General features: G+C 29.9%; 4 protein-coding genes across 6 annotated transcripts; all 4 read right to left on the bottom strand.

Annotated features, from left to right (window-relative positions):
* Positions 1-1,425: 1,425 nt before the first annotated feature.
* On the bottom strand, positions 1,426-9,336 carry LOC130663381 (uncharacterized). Its single transcript, XM_057462566.1, has 6 exons — positions 9,004-9,336; positions 5,981-6,684; positions 5,189-5,464; positions 3,981-4,169; positions 2,540-2,675; positions 1,426-1,748 (listed from the first exon to the last, which is right to left on the bottom strand). Exons 3-6 carry the CDS (start codon positions 5,409-5,411, stop codon positions 1,610-1,612), a joined length of 687 nt encoding a protein of 228 aa, XP_057318549.1. The 5' UTR covers positions 5,412-5,464; positions 5,981-6,684; positions 9,004-9,336; the 3' UTR covers positions 1,426-1,609.
* Positions 9,337-9,760: 424 nt separating this feature from the next.
* Positions 9,761-12,213, bottom strand: LOC130663371 (uncharacterized). Its single transcript, XM_057462555.1, has 5 exons — positions 11,869-12,213; positions 10,964-11,122; positions 10,728-10,873; positions 10,503-10,660; positions 9,761-10,126 (listed from the first exon to the last, which is right to left on the bottom strand). Exons 1-5 carry the CDS (start codon positions 12,095-12,097, stop codon positions 9,988-9,990), a joined length of 831 nt encoding a protein of 276 aa, XP_057318538.1. The 5' UTR covers positions 12,098-12,213; the 3' UTR covers positions 9,761-9,987.
* A 162-nt stretch (positions 12,214-12,375) lies between these two features.
* Positions 12,376-16,874, bottom strand: LOC130663389 (magnesium-dependent phosphatase 1-like). 3 transcript variants are annotated; one of them, XR_008989187.1, is made up of 6 exons: positions 16,063-16,814; positions 14,955-15,012; positions 14,702-14,867; positions 14,520-14,613; positions 14,288-14,432; positions 12,387-12,680 (listed from the first exon to the last, which is right to left on the bottom strand). XR_008989187.1 is itself a non-coding variant. In XM_057462578.1 (5 exons), the coding sequence occupies exons 3-5, from the start codon at positions 14,638-14,640 to the stop codon at positions 12,461-12,463; spliced, it is 486 nt and encodes a 161-aa protein (XP_057318561.1). In that variant the 5' UTR covers positions 14,641-14,867; positions 14,955-15,012; positions 16,063-16,874; the 3' UTR covers positions 12,376-12,460. The 3 variants fall into 3 exon arrangements, 1 of the variants encoding a protein (XP_057318561.1); XM_057462578.1 differs by having other exon boundaries at positions 12,376-12,680; positions 14,520-14,867; positions 16,063-16,874; XR_008989186.1 differs by having other exon boundaries at positions 12,391-12,680; positions 14,288-14,613; positions 16,063-16,807.
* A 1,675-nt stretch (positions 16,875-18,549) lies between these two features.
* LOC130663342 (odorant receptor 2a-like) lies at positions 18,550-21,699 on the bottom strand. The gene is made up of 5 exons (XM_057462515.1): positions 21,241-21,699; positions 20,291-20,677; positions 19,745-19,949; positions 19,207-19,362; positions 18,550-19,142 (listed from the first exon to the last, which is right to left on the bottom strand). Exons 1-5 carry the CDS (start codon positions 21,597-21,599, stop codon positions 19,101-19,103), a joined length of 1,149 nt encoding a protein of 382 aa, XP_057318498.1. The 5' UTR covers positions 21,600-21,699; the 3' UTR covers positions 18,550-19,100.
* Positions 21,700-21,859: the final 160 nt, after the last annotated feature.

Genomic DNA, 21,859 nt, shown 5'->3' with positions numbered 1-21,859 from the left:
CGGCATCGTCTGGTGGGAAGTAGCAGTTAAGTGACGTTTTTTTTAGCTGCAATGCACTTGGAGCAATTTTAATTAAATCTCCAAGTGTATTAGGAAACCCTTCTGCATATTATTTCCCCACCAAGGTTTGTTCAAACACTTGCGTGTTTTTTTTTTTAAATTTTTTTCATATTTTTCAATTATTTTCTGTTGCGATTTTATTTTGACGTACAATTTTTGGTTTTCTTCAATTTCCAATAATTTATTTTTCAAATATTAAAATTTACCGCGTAAGTGATGAGAATAATTAATAAATTATTAATGAAAATAAACATTTATTTTGTAGTCTAATTAATATAATTATTGACACAAATAAATATTAATAAAATTATAAAATTTCAATTTTGAAATTTCGCGCCAAATTGGCGCTACTGCACGTTGCTGTATTCAACGTTCCATCTTCACATTTGAATTAAAACACAGCATTGCAGTTAAGTCGTGTAAAATTGTGCAGTGATTGGAGAATTTATCTTTTTTTAATTTAAATTCTGCAAAGTGTCTATGGTTTAGTTAAGTGCTGAGTGTTCAGTGCTAGTGTAAAGTATTGTGAATTGCTGATGCTGATATCTTCCAAGTTCCTGAGCGAAATTGTCTGTCATCGTCTGGTGGGAAATAGCAGTTAAGTGACGTTTTTTTAGCTGCAATGCACTTGGAGAAATTTAAATTAAATCTCCAATTAGAACACCCTTCTGCATATTATTTCCCCACCCAGGTTTCTTCAAACACTTGTGTGTTTTTTTTTAATTTTTTCAATATTTTTCTATCATATTCTGTCGCCATTTCATTTTGACGTACGATTTTATAGTTTTCTCCAATTTCTAATAATTTGTTTTTCAAATATTTAAATTTACCGCGCAAGTAATAAGAATTATTAATAAGGGTGCATTTTGAAATTCGCTACGCTACAGCTGCTCGCAGCGCATTTCAGAATGCACCCACTGAATTTTCAATTTCTGCGGGAAAATTGAAAGATTCAAACTTTCAAATCAATTATTATTTATCTCATGATCTAAATGAGGTAAATACTCTCAGATTGGCTTAAAAAATTCTTTTGAAATTGCTTTAGATAATTAAAATCTATTGCATGTAAATTGATTACAAATCGATTAATAATTTGATTATTATTACCTTGGAACTTATATTAAAATTCTACGAAAATTATTTTCTAACATTTAATTTTAAATTTATGGCTAAAGTATCAAAGTTATAGGAAAAATGTAAATGACAAAATTTATAGAAAATTCAATTCTCTAAAAAAAAATGTTCATTAATTTCTTACATTAATTCAATTGTTCGGCCATAATTTTAATTTTGAGTTCAAGTCAGCTGTCAGAAAAAAACAGTTTCGCCATTTTGCGAAAAATAAGAAATAGAGTGACGTCCATTTTGTAAAGTTATTTATTTTATAAAAAATTTGTAGGTACATTATAAAAAAATACATTAATTTAATACTTATTTAAATTGGCAATTTGTAAGCAATTTTTTTATAACAAATGGCTTTTTTTTTTTAATATTTTTACATTAAATTCTTTTTTCATTTAAATATCTTAATATTTATAAGCATTTATAATTAATAAAGCATTATGGCAGCAGCTGTTTTTTCTTCGAGAGCTGGTATGTGCTCGATGCGGTCATCTTTAACTCTTCCTGATCCCCAGCCAACCAGAGCGATACTGATAAGGTGAACAACCCCGGCACTCACTACCATCCTGAGTTCAAATTAATTATTATTATAATTAAAACAATACCAAGAATTTTATAAAACTATAATTCAGTAAATTAATTTACATTTATTGCTCATCGCTCGTAAATATCATAGTTATTTTTGTACAGAGCTGGAATATTTATTAATCGATAGTGTGATTCAATAGAGAATTCAATGCCTTTTTAAACGAGTACCAACAAGCCATACTTATTTTTTATAATTACTAATGCACTCATACACATTACTTCATATTTATCAATATCAACGTCTTTGTGTTTTTGATACTAAAAATAACCTTGGCTCGTTGGTACTCGTTTAAAAGGGCATTTAATTTTCTATACTCTCAAGAACATTAAAAAAATTACTAGCCCATTTTACCCCCACAATTTTTTTTTTTCTAATTTTGCACTAAATATTTTGATAAAGAATTGAATGCCCTTTCAAACGAGTACCCACAATCCATAGTTGTTTTTCAAAGTATTCATACATATTTTTTAATATATTTATAAATATATGTATATCTTTGTAACTACAAAAAATAAGTGTACCTTGTTTGTACTCGTGTACAAGCTTGTCAAATTCTCTATCAAACTATACGCATGAAATAACTTAAAAAAATTAATTATTCGAAAAAAATTTAAAAAAAAAATCAAAACTTTCACTAATAATTACGAATGTTTCTTTTCGTTTCTATACTCTTCCCTTTGTTCATTGTTACCCGTCGAGCGTAACATGCCAGTGTTATAAGACAATGTAACAAAAAAATGCAAATAAAAAAAATAAAAAATAACATACCAAAATGAATATCCAAGCTCCGCGGAACCTTCACTCGTCCACATGTTATCAGTATCCTCTTTTGGTAACACATTGTTGTATAACTTAATGTAAAATTGTGCTAGCCACGTACTGACACTCGTTACACAGAAAATTACTAGAAATAAAAAATAAATAATTAATTCAAAAAGAAAAAAAAATCACGTATTAAAATTTCAAATCCATAATTTAAAAAAAAAAATCATAGAGAAAAAAAAATGTATTCTAAAGCTTAATCCCTGTGGATTATCCTCAGATTCTAAAAAATTTTTTATTTAGATTAATCGGTCACTTTTTACCAAAAAATCGGTCCGCGGAAATTTTCAAAATTTTTAAAAATTAAAAAAGATCAAAATGAAGAAAAAAAATTTTTTTTTTAAATCTGTTGTCGTCTGATTTCCTAAAATATAAAAAAAATTTTTTCATAACAAAAAAAATTTTAGAATATCCCGTGTAAAAAAAATTCGTTCCAAAAAGATTCCAAAAAAGTTCCGCATATGGAACTTCTAAACATGAGACAGATTAGAACTTCGAATGGAACTTTTTTGGAACGTTAGTAATTTTGATGGTAAAAAAAAGTTGTTATGAGCGAATTCAGAGTAAAAAAAGAACGTTCGTGGAACTTTTTTGGAATTTTTTATGGAAAATTTTTTTTAGTTCTATTAAAAATACAAAAGTAGTGATTTTTGAACTATTGTGGAAGCTTTTGGAACGTCTTTATTCTACAAAAGATGCAAAAGAAGTGATTTTGGAAAGATTTTGAACGCCTTTTTTAGTCCATAAAAAGTTAAAAGTGGTAATTCCGGAACTTTTTTGGAATGTTTTTAGAACATCTACTTTAGTTCTATAATAAGTTGTAAAGTAACGATTTTTGAACCATTTTTGAATGTTTTTGGAACGTCTTTTTTAGCTTTCGAAAAAGTCCAAAAGTGGTGATTATGGAACTTTTTTTGGAATGTCCATTAAAATTCCAAAAATTTCTAAGAACGTTCTTTTTTGACTCTAAATTCACTCATGAAAACTTTTTATTTATCATCAAAATGACTAACGTTCCAAAAAAGTTCCATTCGAAGTTCTAATCTGTCTCATGTTTAGAAGTTCCACATGCAGAACTTTTTTGGAATCTTTTTGGAACAAATTTTTTTTACACGGGATGTCAAAAATAAAAAATTAACGACTTTTAACCGAATTTTCGCTGATAACTCACATGAGTCTCCACTAAAATATATTTAACTTCAGGGTCAAATTCTAGAGGTCAAGCTCTCAAATAAATTTTTTTCTCCTGTGCGAGTATTTTTTAAAATATTATGAGGGTTTGAATTTTGTCCGCGAGCAGAAAAATTGGCTACTGAATTTGTCTGGGAAGTAAATAAATTTTTTTTAATTGATAAAAAAATTGAATAAGCGTTGATATATTACTTACATGTTAGAGTATTGATTATATAGACACCAGGTACTGATAATAATTTAATTCTGGGTGTTGTTGCTGTATTTAGAACAGCAATTAGCGCCGATAATGCCGCAGCAATTAACGCTAGTGAGGTTGTGATTAGAGTTGATATCCATAAACTCCAGTCCATTACATTTTGATCTGATTTAATCATTTGAGCAACTGTAATTATAATTACAAATTATAATTATGAGTAATTAATTATTTATTTCTAAGAAAAAAAATTTATTTCTCTACTTTTTATCCGTAGAAAATTTTTCCGAGGTCGTGATTAGAATTTTAATGGACACTATTTATAAATATATGTTTATATATATACAATATGATCAATGACTATGTGATATGAATAATTGAAAGTTTAACTGAAGGTCACTTGGAGAAAACGTACATATGTTTATTTTTTACGTGACTTGTTTGCAAAATTTTAAAACCAGCAGATTATTTTTAGATTTTATTTTAATTGTGAGAAAGTATCGAGCGGGAGGAGAAAGTGATAGGGAATCTTTTTGTAGAAAATTTAGTGAGGAACAAAAAAGTATTGGGCAGTTTTTGGATTAAGGGCTTGGGTGCTGAGAGATTTGAAGGAGAGATGATAGAGAGGGAGAGATGAATTGGTGGCAGAAGGTTAAATTTTGTTTTAAATGGAAATTCGGAGGAAAGTAATGAAAATTTCGAAAATGTGTACTTAAATAATTTTGTAGGAAATTAAATTTTCTACAAAAAAGGTCTTGACAACATTTCTTCTAAATTCAATATTTAACTTACAAATTGCTTTTGAAGTCTGGGTTTGAAATCTCATAAAAATTTTTCGATCTAAAAATCAAAATTCCTACTAAATTAAAAATAAAATTTTATAAAATTTGTCAGAAACAAGTCTACAGGGAATTGAATTTCCTATAAAAAAAGGCTGGAAGAATTTTGTCTAAGCCCCATATTCAACCCTTAATTTTAATTTTAAATAAAAATATACAAAAGTAAAAAAAATTGCTGACCACCTGCTTAAAAAAAAAAAAATAATTACCTTCTACTTTACATTACAAAAACACAGTACACCTATTCGCGGGTAATGACCATGTTACAATAATGCTATCCGCGCTCAACCGAAAACTGCGTTAGCATTTTTTCCCCTCCTTCCCCCTCTCTGTTCTCAGTAATTACAATTAATTTAATACAATAATTACCTGCAATGTGATACGTGCGCCACCCATAGGCGACATTTAACTCTTTCTTTCCATTCAAAAGCCCGAAGTGAATTTTTCCCGCGCTCTCTTGTGGGTTCGGAGTCCTCCAAGCTCGAGCTTCAACCCAATGCTGGGTGACGAGGGCCGCGCAAACGAGCCCACCACCAATCAAAGACAAAAAAAATGTCGCAAAGATGGTTCCTCTTCTAAACATAGACGTCATCTTCGGATCTTTAGTTTTCCTGCAAACCAGCTCCGTCTTTGGAAAACTCGTGACTTAAATATATAAATAAAATAAGCATTAGTCACAAGTTACATGTGAAAGTCGACGGTCGCGGTTCGATACCCGCCAATGTCACTTTAACTTTTTTTTTTTATCTCTACACATATATTTTTACCTCCGAGAAATTCTAAACTGACCCAAGGACAATTTATTAATTACTCGGCTTCAAATTATCCAAATTAAATAATTTTTTTTTTTATCAATACCCAAAAATCTGCCTGACACTTTTCAGCCCTCACGTAATCTCCCCCTCATCACCATCACTCCCAAAAAAAATAAAACTTCCCGCCATTAAAAATTCTAAAATTTCCCATTGACCCCCCCCCCCCCCCCCAATGATACCCATTTTGAAAATACGACTCCGCTATCTTCTGTTTCAGCTTCCGGGGTATCGGTAAAAAGAAAATTTCTTAAATTTCATCAATTAGAACCCGAGTATAAGAAATTTCTTTAGGCTCAAAAAAAAATTTTTTATTCACATAAAAAAAATGAATTATTAATTTAATTACCTGTAGGGTCAACGAACTGGACTTGATTAAGGCTCTTGGAAAACTCTCCTTGTTTAACTTTTTGTGAAAATTCCGCGTTGCTTAATTTTTTTGGAAATTTAACGCGGCCTCGGCTTTTAATTGACCGTCCAAGGGAAAGAGTATTGTTATTATTATTATTATTACTCTTAGGGCGTTTGGCAAATGTGTAAGGGATAGTGTAGGGTTGGGCGACATAAAAATAAATCGGTCTGTAGTCCTCGTTGAGGTTAAATTGGAGCTGGTGCCGGGCCAAATGTGCGCCCGGATGGGGTTGAGCGTGAGGTTGCGGATATGGTAGTGGGGGTAAGTAAGTTGTTGTTGGTGTTGTTGTTGTTGTCGCGGTGGTTGGGTAGCCGTAGATACTTCCCAAAGTGTTGCTACATGTGTATGAATTTTGATAAAGCCCGTAGTGGCTTATTATCGATTTTCTTGACCCTTCCACGATTTTTTCAGTTTTAACTGGGAGTAAAGTCCCAGTTTTTTATTTTTTATTTTTTTATTTATAAATTTAGTTTTTTCAGACACTTTAGTTACTCTTAGTCTTATAATTACTTAATAAACAATTAATTATTTTATATTTTTGTAACGAGATTTTTTATAAGCATTAAACATTTGTAATTAAATTTTTTTTTATTTATTATTATTATTTTTGTTGTACTACTGGACCAATGATCTGCAATTATCTGAAAGAAAAAAAAAATTAATTAACTATAAAACAAAAAAATTGCTTTGTATAGAAGTTCATTATTCATGACTTTATTGTTTTAATTGATATTTCAATAATTAAAAGAGATAATTAGACATCATGAGAGGTCATTGGAAAGGAAATTTCATTTTCTACAAATTTCATATCATTAAAAATTCGTCTAGAACTAATAGTTTGATAGATAAATCCAATTTAAATATTGGAATAATTCTATAATTATTAATAATTGCTTTAATTACCGATAACAATTTAACTTTTGGTTTTAGGTAATTTTTTTTTGAGACCAAAATTGCAGGAAATTGAATAAACTTTCCAATGACCTCCTATGATATATAATTATTGTTATTACTGAGCAAGTTATCGGTACTTAATGTGTGAGGAAAAATTGGAGTAAAAATGAATTTAATTTATTATAAAGAAATAATTAATTAATTCAATTAAATTAATTATTTATGTAAAATTATTATATATTCAAGTATGTATATTATACATAATTGATAAATAGTATGGAAAAAAAATTATGAAATCGCATTATGTGAACGATTTATTTTTTTTTTCTATTGAATATCTGGAGTAACTTGAGTAATTTAATATATTACAATATATATAACTATATAATATTTTATTACAGTTATGAATTTAATATTTCCTATGCCTTCATTTGCATACAATATAAAATATATATATTAATTAAAGAAAAAAAAAATAATTATCCTCAATAAAAAAATTTTTTTACTAAATTTATATAAAAATTCTTTATAACTCTTTAAATATCACTTACATTCAAAATATGACCCATATAAAACATGTAGAAAATTGTATGCCTTACAAAAAAAGTCTCTTAATAAAAATGAATATAATCGATATTTAAAAAGTTACAGCCATTTTTAAGTAATGAAAAATAACGTAATGTGAAATTATAAACCGATTTATTTTCTAGAGATGATAACTTTTGATCTATCAATTCTATCGATTTTTACTAGAGATCCTTTTTTGTAGGGCACTTAATTTTCGATTAGATTGATGATTATCAATTTTAACGTAAGTTCAATATTTGACGAGTTATGGGTCTTTGAAAGAGTGGGAGTAAGATCGGAGTGAAAAAAAATTTTGTAATTATGGCAAAAATCTATTGAATTTTTTTTGAGACGGGTTTAAAAAATAATTATAGTAATAATGATAATAATATTCTATTTAGTGATTAATAAATAATAGAAAAGAGTCCCGGAGCTAAAGACGGACAACCGGTTTTAAAATCTTGTAACACTTCCTCATGACATAACTTTCATTCGTTTTCATTAAATATTTTTAATACACTCATTATACAACGCGTTTTGTATCAGTATTAATTAAACTGACTATTAAAATAATGAATAATTAATAAAACTTTGAAAAATAAATTTTTTTTTTTATACTAAAAAAACCGGCAATTCTGACGGTTTCAACTTTAAACGCAAATTTCTTGGTAAATAATAAAAATAATCAGTCGTCATGGGAGTCATTGGAAAAATAATTTTATTTTCTATAACTTTGGTCCTTGTAAAAAATTATCTAAAAACAATTGTTTAATTGTTATGGCCAATAATATAATTACAAAACTAATTATCAATAATTAAAAATTTTCCAATATTTAAATCGGATATACCTAATAAACTATTGGATCTAGAGGATTTTTTAATCAGACAAAAATTTTGGGAAATAAAATTTCCTTCCAATCAACTCATAAGAAATCTAATTATTTTCACGAATTACCTGAATATTGTTAATTAATCAAGCCATAGAAAAATGAGGCAAAAAATTAATTTTATTTTCTGGAGTTTAACTACCGATATGTTATTAAGGAATTGAGATAATTAATATTTGTCGAGTATTATTGAAAATGTAATTGAATTTTTCAAATTTTTTGTTACTTATGCTAATGACCTCAGACCAATTGTTTAAAAGTTATGAGCGTATTGATAACCGTATCATTTTTTTTAGTAGAAAAATTAATTTAAAAAACTAAATTAATGGATTGCAATTAACTAGATAAATCAGACAATGGAGGTAATAGATTGTTATGAGATAAAATAATAATAAATATCCAGATGCATCGTATCCAAACAGTTACACGATCGCGACCTCGTTTTACTCGGACATAAAATCGGTTCCTCCAACGGTTCTTATTAAAAAAAAAGAAAAAAAAATGTTTCAAGTTTTTTTATTTATCCGGCGATTTAATTCATCGCCAGACAAAATAAATTTCAAATTTTTTTTTACCAATTTTTATTTTCAAATTAAAAAAAAAAAAAATTACCTGGCAATTGCTAATTTATAAATCCTCGGGCACTTGTTAATTATGTTTTAGTTCAACTGGGCACTGGACACTAGACAAAATATTTTGACACTGAGGTTTTTTATAAAAATTTTTTTAGTGGGGGTCAAAATTTGGGTTTAGATTTAATGGGAGTGGGGAGTCGGTGTTTCGCGGTTTTGACTTTTTTTTTTTTTAATTAAATAAATAAATGCAAGCGTCGGTTTTGAGTGTTAGGGGGATTAAAAAATAGTAATTATGTAAAATATCCATAGTCAGTGCGGGTGAGACGCTAACCAGGTACTGAGCTATGGACGTTATGTATAATCCTGTTTGGGATCCTTCGGTTTGCGGACAATCAGGTAAAACTATCACCTGCCGCTTTTAATTTAGTTCTTGAGTCTGCAAGTAGATGGAACTACTTTATGGAATTTAATAATTTCGCAGTGTTCTACTAATTATTTTATATATAAGACATGAATATATGATATTCCAAGCGGCACAAGAAAAAATTGTTGATTTTTTATTAAATTTAAAGCGACAATTTGTTATCATCTAACCAATTGTTATCTTAAATCCAACAATTTTTTTTTGTGTCACGTGAAATAATGAATGGTCATTTTTTGTGGAGGGAAAATTTGAGTTTTGCATTTGATTGGGCTGTAGTTCAGTAAATATTTTAAATAGGTAAAAATCGGTCAAAGAAATTTCGTGGGAAATGCAATGAAGAACAAAATTATCGATACGAAATTTTTCATAACTTTGATAGTTTAGGCGGAATTTTTATTTTTAGATTGGGAAATTTTTTAGGAATTTTTTATGAGACCTGAGTATGTTATAGAAGTTAAGGGTTTGAAATTGGATTTAGGTAAAAATTTGTCGAGAATTTTGTAGGGAAATTAATGAGGAACAAAATTGATTACACAAAATTTTATCGTATTTCTAATAGCTTGTCTGAACTTATAATTTTAAGTATCATAAAAAATATTAATACAATACAGTAGTCGGATCGTTCACTTTGGCCACAACAATTACTGTCTCTTTGCGTTTATCTATCAAAACATTGTTCCTTAATTTTAGAAATACAGCCACCACTGGATGTAGTAGACACATCACAAAAAAAATCCTAAAAAAAAAATATTAAAACGATCAATTCTCTAATAGCTAGGGTGAAATAACTTTACATTTGCCGCGCTAGCCTTTGGCTTCTGAAACCCATTGGCTGCATTATGAGCTTTTGGTTCCAGAAATCACATTGGACACACGAGAAATAGGCTTCTGAGACCCGTTGGCCACACGAGCCTTCGGTTCCTGAAACCTGTTGGCAGCACCAGCCTTTGGATTTTTAAACCCGTTGGCCACACAAGCTTTTGGCTTCTAAAACCCACTTGCCGCGTTGGTCTTTAGCTTCTGAAACCTTTTGGCAGCGCTAACCATCGGTTCCAGAAACCTGTTGGCTTCATGAGCCTTTGGCTTCCGCAGCAAACACCTCATTTGCTTACCAGTAAGAGTAACCTAGGCTCGCTTCAGATTTATAATCACCCACCAGAGTATCCAATATTCCGATATTATTTTTTATCCAATTGTTGTAATAACTTCCGTAAAAAATTAAAGCAAGTAAATTTATTACAAATTCTAATATTGCCAGTAAATAAATTCCCTGTAAAATTTAATTTATTACTCATTATAATTATAGTTATAATAAATAATTAAATGAAAATTTTTACCGTAATATTAAAAAATGTAATTGCTGGGCTCATAAAACAATTAATTAATATCAATATGAATGAAAAATATAAAATAATAATTGTTAGTATGACAAAAAATATTGAAGTGGCTGCTAAGGATGCGCTTAAAAATTCAGTTTGTGTACCTGTGATAATAATAATTTAGTTAGTGAGTGGGAGTAGTCGAGAGAAGAATGATTTTGAGACTGAGTAAAAATAATGAACAAAAAAATTACTATTCGAGGTAAAACTATTGCTGGATCTTGTGGATGTGGATATGGGACAAGAAAATGGCGGTTTATCTCCTTTGAGCAAGAAAATGGCCTCCTGTTTACGGAGCCCAAGAAACTGCTGGCAGCTCCAGATGCAGATGTTGGCGTCGAAAATACAAGTTACTAAAAAAAATTACGGCGAGTTTTTATTTGAATTTAAATTCTGTCCGAGGTATTGAAGATATAATCAAAAGGATAAGAAATGATGTTGTAGAAAATTTAATCAGCTACACCCTGATTAAAAAAACCGATTTAAAACGATTCGAAATAAAAAATTTTAAATACTTTTTAATGCTTTTGAATACCTTGAATACTTTTGAATCCCTCTTCTTATGGGCATTTAACATTGCAAATCGTTTTAAATCGCTTTTTTTAATCAGGGCAAAAACTTTCTTATAGAAACTTTTCGTACAATCGATAGTTGATGAGTTATTTTGATTTTCCGTACTAGATTTTTAGTGTTACAGGGATTTGGAGCTCAAAATTATTGATTTGTAAATATTTAATTTTCAAATTTAATCCGATTTATTAAAGATATGATAAAAATGATTAGGATCTTATTTATAGAAAATTTAATCTTTTATGCAAAAGGTCTACATAAATTTTTACGTAAATCCAATATTTTACCAGTAATTTAATTTCAAAATACCTGTAAATAAATCAGACTACTAATAAAATAACCGCAAAACCTTAACTTCAAAATCAAAATTATTCAAACTATCGCAGATAGTCAAAAATTTATTATAAGCACTTTCGTTCCTCATTAAATTTCCTGTACTTTTCTTATAATTTAAATTCAAAGCACTGTCGTCGCATTAATTCACAAAAACAAAAAAAAAAAAAAAAAGAAATCGATTTGAAATTCTTACAATAAATGTTATAAGATTTAGGGCTGGCCAATATTCTCCTTATTAATATCCCAGTAAACAATCCGTAATTGATTGTAGATTCTTGGACATCTTCGATACTCCCATCGACTTTTGCTGACGCAGTGACCCAACCTTCAGTTGACAGTGAAATTGTTCCCAAAATCGCGGAAATTAATGATACACATGCACTCCATTGCAAATAATTAACATGATCACGTCTCATTAACATATTTAATTAATTAATTGATTAAATTAAGAAAAATAATTATTTCCTTAGTGTTAAATATTTTTAATTATTGTATCACGAATCCGCGGATTTTATCGCGGGCCCTTATCTTACTGATAAAATAAATAATAATAATAATAATTTGATTTTATTCGATAAATGTATTTATTACAGTGCGTACTAACAAAGGTTAGTCCACATGTATTTATTAATACGATGAATTTAATCTAAAAAGTTTATAAACAGGACCAGAAAAGCCGTTGATTCTTTTAACAAAAAATAATAATAATGATAGTGGAAAATATTATTCAATAAAAAATAAACTTTTTTTTAATAATTGATTAATAAATTTTTTATTTGAATAATTCAACAAAATTCTTCATGATCATCATCTTCATAATAATAATCATCATCATCATCAGGAGGAGATGAAAATTTTTCTAGGCCATACTTGATAAGATCTTTGTTCAGGCCATTTATAACTAAAATTGACAGCACACCTAGTGCCTTTAGTTCACGTATATTGAGAGGTACAGCATCAAACAAAATCATGTCTTTAGCAATAACTCCCGATTGTATTTCGATCCTGTAATTACATAATTACTTTGTTAACAAAAAATTATTTTTTATTAATTCTGTTATGTCTGATTTATTTTTGTAATTTTAAAAATATAGATTTCTTTTTTTTGTGTTTTAACTTAATGTGTGGGTTTATGAGCAAAAAGATTTCTTGTTTGTCGAGATAGACATGGGCATTTAGTAAGCCGTAAACTTTCTGAGTCATAAACTCGCGGCGCCGAGACATTATATAAAAAAAAAAAGTGAACAAAGTTAGATAATAAAAAAAAAAAAGGAAACTGAAAGCATTATAGTTAAATATTAAGATTGTCAGAATATATAATTTAAACACAAACATATTTATTTCATACATTAAAAAACCTTTTCTCTTTCATTGTAATTCACCGTCCCCGGTCTATTGGTCGAAAGTCTAGGACCGAATATTGTTTTAAGTCCGACTTAAAAGTGGGTAGAGTACCTCGCTTACAATGTGGCATCATTGACACCGTTGTCATGTTATAGTTAGAGCTCAGTCTGTTTTATTGAAAATCTGACGTAGCACTTTGAATTTAAATTACGAATAAACTATCGGCTTAGGGGAAAAGTGATGCGGAGTTTTTTTGGAAGAGATTAAATGAAAAATAAAAAAGTACTCATTACTTTTTTTCATGAAATCGATGGTTGGTCCGTAATTTCATATTCGAGTCGAAACTCCGAAATAGGAGACATTTTTCGAAGATAGGTGTAAATATGGTTGAAGGTCTTCTGTCCAAACATTCAGGGCTATCAAATTATTGTAAAAAATAGTCAAAACATATAGTTTAAGGTAAAAAATTAAAGCTTATTAAACAAGCTTTCAGATACTTTTTACAGAAATCGTCTCAGAGTTTTAGTTTCGAAGTTATATGAACTTTAGCAGTAAGTAATAAATGATTTTTTCGAAAAATCGTAAAAATTTCAAACAGCCATAACTTCCAAACTAATCGACCGATTTAACCCAACTTCGATCATAATCAAGAGAATGACCTATCGAATAAGTGTAGAAAATTCAATTAGGATCCGATAAGAATTGTAGGCGCAATCGTGTCCTCAATGGTAGGTTATATTACAAACTTATATATTTATTAAGGAGGCTCTTATTTTGGACATTTTCAAATTTTTGAAATACGATACTGAAGTAGAAAGAGATGTGCAGAATTAGCTGCAGTTTGAGTGTAAGCAGTGCAGCACAAATTGTTTGTTTATGAAATATTTGCGAAACATCTATTTCTAGGGGTGTTTTTAATTTTTTTTCACCATCTCCTGGGGTGATGACTTGTTACTTTTGGGATATTTGTGGGTGACATCATAAACTTTCAACCAAATTTACACCAACTTTCTAGAAGTGTCTCATTTCGGAGTTTCGGCTGGACTATTTAAGTTAAATTAAAATTTAAATACGTGCGCTTCGTGAATTAATTTTTTTTTATTTAAAATTACAGCCAAAATATTGAGCTTATGAAAAAAAAGTGATTACTTTTTGGTAGTGGACTTAATTTTATACAAAAAAGGCACTTTTTTTACATTCAATAGCTTATTTTTTTGTCTAATTCAACTCCAACTATGATTTTTTAATTAATTTTAATTAATAATTACCTCACAAAGTGCGTAAGTTTGCATTCAGCATATATTTGCTTATACTTAATATTTTTATCCCATTCTAATAATTCAAGTAATTGATTTGCTGTATATTCTGCGGCAGTACGCGAGGCGATGGTAATTTCGTAGCCTTCTTTGTAGGCTAGTAAAAATAGAGTTTTTTTTGGTCAACCTCGCACTTAATTTCCGATCCAACTTTTTTTTTTTTATAAGGTTTAGGATCACTTACTGAGTATAAAATCACAAAATGCTGACAGTTTCCAGTGGAGCTCCAGGTGCCGTCTTGAAAAAACGTTTTTGGCCGATATTTCAGAAATTATGCACTTTAGGGCAAAAGTCATCAAGGCCATTATTGTAGAGAATAAAATTTCGCATGTTTTGTTTCCTATGAACTTTTTTTGTAAAACTTACCGTTTACGATTTACGGCTCATTTAATGAACCGATTTTTCTATCACGGCCGATAACTCTTATAATATTAGATTAATCAATAAATTGATCAAATTGTCTAAAATTTCCGGTACTTGCTATTAATATTTTATTTCTTTGCCGTCTGAGTCTACTATAGAGCCACTATTGCTATAAATAAATATACATGTTTATTAAATAATAATAATTATAATAAATAAGTAATCAATTTGAAAATATTTCAAAAAGGGCACAAACTTTTGAGAAAATGGTTTAGCCACGTCTCTGTCGATCAAAAATGGCCACAGTGTGTTATCTAAAAAAATTGATTTGTATTAATAATATATAAATATATATGTATATTAGACTGATTCAAAAAAATCGACTTTGTTTTTTCAAAAATGATACGGAAAATGTTGTTTGAGATGCCAAAAAAAAGTACTATTAAAGTATGAGCTCATAATATTAATATTAACAATCGCCTGATCGCAATTTTGATTTCCCATTTAAATAACACGGGAAAATTTTCTTTTAAAGTTTGGAATTTTATCACTCACCAGGGAATCAGTATATCGAAAAAAATCAATAAATATTTTTGTTGAAAATTAAACCCTGATTAAAAAAAATGATTTAAAATGATTTCACACGTTAAATGTCCATAAGAGACAGGATTAGAAATGATTTGAAGGATTAAGAAGTATTTAAAATGATTAAAAAACAAATCATTTTAAATACTTTTTAATCATTTTTTTTAATCAGGGAACGCTCTGCAAAAAATGTCTCTTATCATTTTTCGATAAATTTTATTTTTCAAAAGTTATTCAAGGTCAAAGTTCAATTCGTAGTGAATTTTAGTATTATTTAACTTTTCCGGCGAAACTATTAGACATTTCTTGAAATGTTATAAAACCGTTTTTGTAAATGACTTCATTTCTTATGACTTATTTTTCGCAAATTGTCATAAATTTCTGAAAGCTCTTTAGTTATGTGCATTTGAATGTTAATTCGTTCCAAGAAATTGTCTGGTCGATTTTATTTACTTACTTATAAACGCAAATAACTAAAGAACTGTCAAAAATTTCAAAAACTAGATGAAAGATTGTTTGTAGGAAATGAAATGATTTACAAAAAATGTCCTATAACATCTTGAGATAAGTCTAATAGTTCCGCCGAAAAAGTCAAATAATACTATAATTTACTATGAGTCCAACTTTGACAGTATTTTTTATTCGTAATCTCGAACAATATTTTCCGTATTATTTTTGAAAAAAAAGTAGTCGATTTTTCAAAATCAGTCTAGTATAGATGTTATATATTGTATGCAAGTATGCGTAGGTTGATAATAAGAATAATAAAAAATAATTACCGAGATCGAAGATCTCTATTTTAGGACTATTTGGATCCATTCTGTTTTTTATTTGCATTCAATTTGGACACTTTTTTGTTGTAATAGATGAGTTTGTTACGTTCGCTAGTAAACAACTAAACCAAACTAAACCAAACCAGCGTCTCGGCAGTGTGGCCAGATCGTGGGATATTTTTGCCCCTTCCCGTGCTGAAATAGCATACAGCGTAATGCTGGGAGGGGGAAAAATATCTCACTATCTGGCTACACTGGTTGCCATGTTTTATTTCAATACTTGCTGATCTGATGTCATGTTGATAAAATCGGGAGCGGATAAAAAAAGGCGGGAAAAATTTGAATTTGAATTTGTAGGTGAAGTACTGGGCTGGAGGAATGTATATCTACATAGTAGTAAAATTGAATCGTTTTGAATCATTTCTTTTAATCAGGGGCTACTAGGATATGCGGATGCCAATTGGGCAGAATTAAGGAAATACAAGAAATCTAACAATGGTTACCTTTTCAAGGTATTTAGTCGCGAAATAAGCTGGGGCTGTAAAAAGCAAGATTGCGTCTCCGTATCATCGACAGAGGCTGAAATAGTCGTATTGGGTGAAGCTTGTAGAGAAACCACCCTGATAGCCAAGTTGGAGAGAAACTGACGTGAAACTACAGCCGCATCTGGACACCACGTTGCCCGCAAAAGTTGATACTTCCAAAGTTGATCGACACTTTCTGAGAAAGTTGGTGGCAAAAGTTAGAAATTCAATAAGTTGATGATAAATTGCCTCGCATTTTCTCAAGAAACCTGCATTCCAGTTGCGGCTCCATACTGACGTCAACTTTCTCAGAAAGTGGTGGTAACTTGTAGCCAAAAGTTGCAAATGCTAAAGTTGTCGACAGCTTGTCGTCAAGTTGGTCGCAAACTAATGAATACCAACTTTTGTACGAGAAGCCCTGGTTATCAGGGCACGTAGCTTCGAAAGATATTGAAATTCTCGAGAGAAAAGCAGACCGCACCTACAATCATCTACGAAGACAATCAGAGTTGCATTAATAGTCACAGAGCTGCAGGGTTTAGCAATAGGACAACATATTGATACCAGACACTATTAAGCTCGCAACCTAGAAGAATAAGAAAACATCTTCAGTTTAAAATACTATTCCAACGAATTTATAATCTGATAAATATAAATATATTGTAATAACTGGTAACTTATAAATTAATATCACTTATATTACCATAACAACACACTTAAATTAGGAATAATAACACTACAATTACAAAGATAAAAGAAAGGCAAAGAAAGATATATAGTTCATTGAAATACAAGATGTATGCTGTGTAGTTGTCATTAAGTGACTGACTACACGGAAAAATTGGAACCCGACTGGTTACTGTTCTGCACCCGACTCAGTGTGTTGCAGAACTGTAACAAGTCGGGTTCCAATTTTTCCGTGATGGCTCTAGTCGCGTTTCTATAAGACAAGAGAAGAAGGCATTTGTTTTCTAGGTATTCAAATATTTAAAAAAATAAGTTTTACATTGGTTACACTACCCCCCTCTCAATAAAATTATCGCCCCGATAAAAATTGTGTTGGAAGAATCGAACATAATTGAAATTAAAATTACTTACAATTTCGGTTCGATTCCGCTATGGTCCCAACACATCCTATTTATTACCGTACAGGGAAAAAAACACATAGCCTAAAAACAACCCTGTAGGCTAACGCAAAGATAATAGAAAATTAAAAAATATTTATAATTTAATTGAGCTAATAATTATTATGATTCATATCTCAGCCAACTTCCGGAGAATAACGGAGACTTTAATGACGAGCAAGGAGAAAGATTTTACTAAGATCTGAAGAAATTTTAACGGCGATTTCAGGGACAGTGAAATATGTTCGCAGATTACTGTTGGATGCTACAACAGGAAACTCAAAAGAGAGGAAAAAAACGCAGTAGAAATCCACTGCAAAGGTCATTTGAAGACAAAAGGGCCAGAAAATGATGAAATTTATAAGAACACTATTGTCATACAGAAAAAACTACTAAATCGTGATTTTTATCGGTTTTTTGGGTTTTTCTCGAATATTTGCAGTTTGAGCCGAATGTTTGACTTTAAATTCGTGTACAGCGGGAAAAAATACGCCTGAAAATCATAGTCTGACACCCAGCACACACCACTTTTTTTTGTGGACCTGTGTAATTGATAAAAAAATATTCTGCTAAGAAGTTAATTGATGTACGAGGCTCTATTTTCCTAAATAAAATTAAAAGTGTAACCTCCTCTTGGTTGGATGGATCTTCAATGGGAATGGGAACTGGTTCAGAATGGGAACAGGAACTTCTCCTTGAAGGACTAGGAATAGTCGCCTTCTCTCCTTCCCCAATGAAATTGGAAATATTATCTGCACATAATAAAGAAAACGAAACGATTATCTCCAAAATTTTATTAAATTTCATATTTAAACATATTATATCGTTACATCTTATTATTTATCATTAGTTGTTAATTTATAAACTTTCATTGTGATCAATTCAATAATTTTCGATCTTATATGCTCATGTTCTTAAATCAAAGATCAGTTTCACATTCGTTACAATATATTAACTAAACCTATTAGGCCAACAAGGCATAAAACTATTGCGCATAAGATTGGCATATAGGATTGGGCACAGAAATTCAAGAGCGTAGACTTATTTGTCTACGTTTAAGTAAGTTCTACTCAATAAAGTTAAGTATACAGACGAATTGTATTTGTACTTTTGTGCCACGTATTATCATCTGCACTCCTGTCACGATTAAACAAACTGCTTACAGTATATTTTTCCATATTTTTGATAGTTTAGCTGTAATTCAAATTTAAACATTTGTTTGCTGCAAGAGCCTTTGGCTGCTGGAGCAAACAAATTTTATTTATGTCCAAATTGATTGTTTCCATGAAATATATTATTGTTATTACTTTATTAAATAAATATATTTATATATATAACATAAATTTAACTGCGATAAATTATATGCCATAATAATAAATATCAAAGTTCTAACGAGTTATTGCAGAACGTTGTAAACAGTGTATGCACATTTTATAACCTTGAAGTAAACACATAAATTCATTAATAATTGTTGATAATATTTGTTTACTATTAGAACTTACCTTAGTAAATGATTCGAGAGATAAAACAATAAAGAAACTGCTCGTAAATAGAACTGGGCGAAAAGATTCACATAAAATAATAGTCATTGATCTGCGAACATTGTTGCTCAAATTGAACCAATTTGTATCGTAGAGAGCGGTGGTGATGTCCAAGAACTGTATCAATTATTTCAGAAGTTTAGAATTCGATCTTGCAGGATTTGAGTTCTAGTGATTTGGCTTTTTTAGCCGGAAGTATTTTATTTTAAATAATTTAAACCATGACGATTGATAAGAGAATTTTATGCTCTTTAAAATGAGTACCCACAAGCCATAACTATTTTTCTTTATTATAAATATATATATATACAAATAAATATATGTATATATATATTTAATTTTTGAGAAATGTGTACAATGTTGATACTCGTTTGAAAGCTCTTTGGATTCTCTATTCAATGACACCTTTAAAATTACATGATTTCCGTGGGGTAAAATGGGCCGCCAAATTTTATATTTACAAAAGAAATGAAAAATTTGAAAAAATATAAAAACTCACCTCAAGTGTTACTTGATTAGCGCAAAAACACTGAAAAAATATTTGGAAATTCATCGCGATGAAATAAAAAAAATTACCCGCGAAATTCATAGAGAGCGCATCCATATGTGACAGCACATATGCGACCGTACATAAAATCAATGAACTTGCTGTGTACTGTACAAATATTACCTTTGAATACGTTGAATTCACGTATTTAATTAGACTGGAAAAAAAAATTTTGTTAGTTTTGAAATTTTGAACAAAATAATGAAGTTGATAAAAAAAATTTTTTTAAGTACATATTGATAGGAAATTGAATGCCTTTTAAAATGAGTACTAACAATCCACCCTTATTTTCAATTTTTTAAAAATATATATACATATGTAATTATTAAAAATCAGTACTCTTTAAACATGAATAAGTGAAATAAGTGAATATTTACTAATTCATGTTTAGAGAGTATACCGTGTGGGTACTCATTATAAAGGGCATTAAATTTCCTATAAATTTACATCCTCAAAAAAAATTTTTAAATTAATTTTTAGGAATAAAAAAATACAAACTTTAAAATACTAATGTGGTAGTCAACCCACTCTCCCATCAATTTACGTTCAGCAGACGCAATAACAGACCGCGGCTCATTGTCAGAAATGACTTCTAATTTTTTCAACATGACCCCAAATCTGTACCTTAAAATATGAACCTGAGCGCACATGTGACAAATAATACAAGGGAGTAAGGGGTCGAAGGCTAGATTAATGGATGCCGCACTGCAAATTGCGTAAAGTTGATAGACTGCTGTCAGCCAGTAGATGCTTGTTGTTGTGTAGTTATAAGGAAACCACCCTCTATATGGCAAAACATAAGGGGGATCCATTATAAACATGTGCCCCATTGAGTACCAGGTTATTGCGACAGTGAATAGTACTGGGTAGTACTTGAGAATATATCTGAAATTATGAAGAGTAGGGAGCTGATAGAATTTTTTTAAGCAGCCAAATTTGTAGGAAATTGGAAGCGCTTTCGAATGAGTATGAGCACGGTACAGTTATTTTTCAGTGTTCCAGAGATATAAATACTTATTGATTTATACATATTTATGTATGTATATATATATGAATATGAGAATGGAAATTTTTCGTGAAGTAGGGGTTGTGGGTACTCCTTTGAGAGGGTCTAAAATTCTCTATGCGACTGAGTAAAAAAAATTTTTTTGTTTCTATTTTTGAAAAATATTGAAATTAACACAAAAACATTTAATAGTGTCAAATGATAGAAAGTTAAATGCCCTTTGGAATGAATACCAACAACATATACTTATTTGAAATTTTTAAAAACCATATATACATATTTATATATAATATTTGTAATCATTGAATATAAGTATGTTGTGTGGGTACTCATATGAAAGAACATTTAATTTCCTATACAGTGAGTTAGCAAAAAAATGTTTCCGCGGTCTATTTTGTTCCACATCGCAAAAGTTCACCAGCACAATTTAACGAATACTTACCCAGTAAGGTCGTCAAACCGCTTGACGATGTTCACTTCCTCCTCGTCCTGTGGCTTGAAAGGACTCCGTCCTAACGAGTCAATTATTTCTTTAATGTCCCCGCGATTTCCAATAGCGCATGCTGTTTTCTGCCTTATCGTCACCAGACTCAACAGTAACGAAATATTATCAATAAATGCAGCAATATCAATATTTGTAAATTCAAGATCCATTATTCCAGATATCAAGAATGAAATATTTGCAAATATTACAATTGCTGAGTAAAAATGATAAAGGATTGCTTTGATTCCGCTCCAGCCGCGCGGTTTCCAAAGACCCACCAAACTTAAGACAAAAAAATTAGTTGTCAGTATTTCCATCGTCAGTAAGAGTTTGATAATAATTATCTTAGAGTATAAGTCGCCAGTAAACTCTTTGGAGACGCCAAAATGTCTAGTTCCTTGGCTGGGATATTTAAATTTCTTCGAAGAAAATTCGCAACATTCGACATTATAATAATTGCGGCTGACAATAATTATGTAAATTGGGTAATTGTTTAATGAGAGAAAATTTTCCGGGGTGCTGTATTAAGCGAATTAATAATAAATGAGATTATTTATGAGCTGCGCGGGCAAAGTCC

This window comes from Microplitis mediator, chromosome 1 (assembly GCF_029852145.1).
Source record: "Microplitis mediator isolate UGA2020A chromosome 1, iyMicMedi2.1, whole genome shotgun sequence".
NCBI classification, from domain to species: domain Eukaryota; kingdom Metazoa; phylum Arthropoda; class Insecta; order Hymenoptera; family Braconidae; genus Microplitis; species Microplitis mediator.
The sequence above is the reverse complement of the archived record's forward strand: the minus strand, read 5'-3'. Positions and strand labels throughout refer to the sequence as shown.

Excerpts from the sequence above, each read along its gene's own strand:
- LOC130663389 (XM_057462578.1), bottom strand. The coding sequence starts at position 14,640 with ATGGCCTTGATGACTTTTGCCCTAAAGTGCATAATTTCTGAAATATCG. Across the intron at positions 14,433-14,519 it reads ATTTTGTGATTTTATACTCA|CCTACAAAGAAGGCTACGAA; the intron begins GTAAGTGATCCT and ends TATTTTTACTAG. Across the intron at positions 12,681-14,287 it reads AAACTTACGCACTTTGTGAG|GATCGAAATACAATCGGGAG; the intron begins GTAATTATTAAT and ends ATGTAATTACAG.
- LOC130663371 (XM_057462555.1), bottom strand. The coding sequence starts at position 12,097 with ATGTTAATGAGACGTGATCATGTTAATTATTTGCAATGGAGTGCATGT. Across the intron at positions 11,123-11,868 it reads TAAATCTTATAACATTTATT|TAACTTGTATTTTCGACGCC; the intron begins GTAAGAATTTCA and ends AATTTTTTTTAG. Across the intron at positions 10,127-10,502 it reads AGCCTAGGTTACTCTTACTG|GATTTTTTTTGTGATGTGTC; the intron begins GTAAGCAAATGA and ends TTTTTTTTTTAG.
- LOC130663381 (XM_057462566.1), bottom strand. The coding sequence starts at position 5,411 with ATGACGTCTATGTTTAGAAGAGGAACCATCTTTGCGACATTTTTTTTG. Across the intron at positions 4,170-5,188 it reads GCGCACGTATCACATTGCAG|TTGCTCAAATGATTAAATCA; the intron begins GTAATTATTGTA and ends TTATAATTACAG. Across the intron at positions 1,749-2,539 it reads GAGCTTGGATATTCATTTTG|GATGGTAGTGAGTGCCGGGG; the intron begins GTATGTTATTTT and ends ATTTGAACTCAG.
- LOC130663342 (XM_057462515.1), bottom strand. The coding sequence starts at position 21,599 with ATGGAAATACTGACAACTAATTTTTTTGTCTTAAGTTTGGTGGGTCTT. Across the intron at positions 20,678-21,240 it reads CGGTTTGACGACCTTACTGG|ATATATTCTCAAGTACTACC; the intron begins GTAAGTATTCGT and ends TCATAATTTCAG. Across the intron at positions 19,363-19,744 it reads CTAATCAAGTAACACTTGAG|TTCTTGGACATCACCACCGC; the intron begins GTGAGTTTTTAT and ends TAATTGATACAG.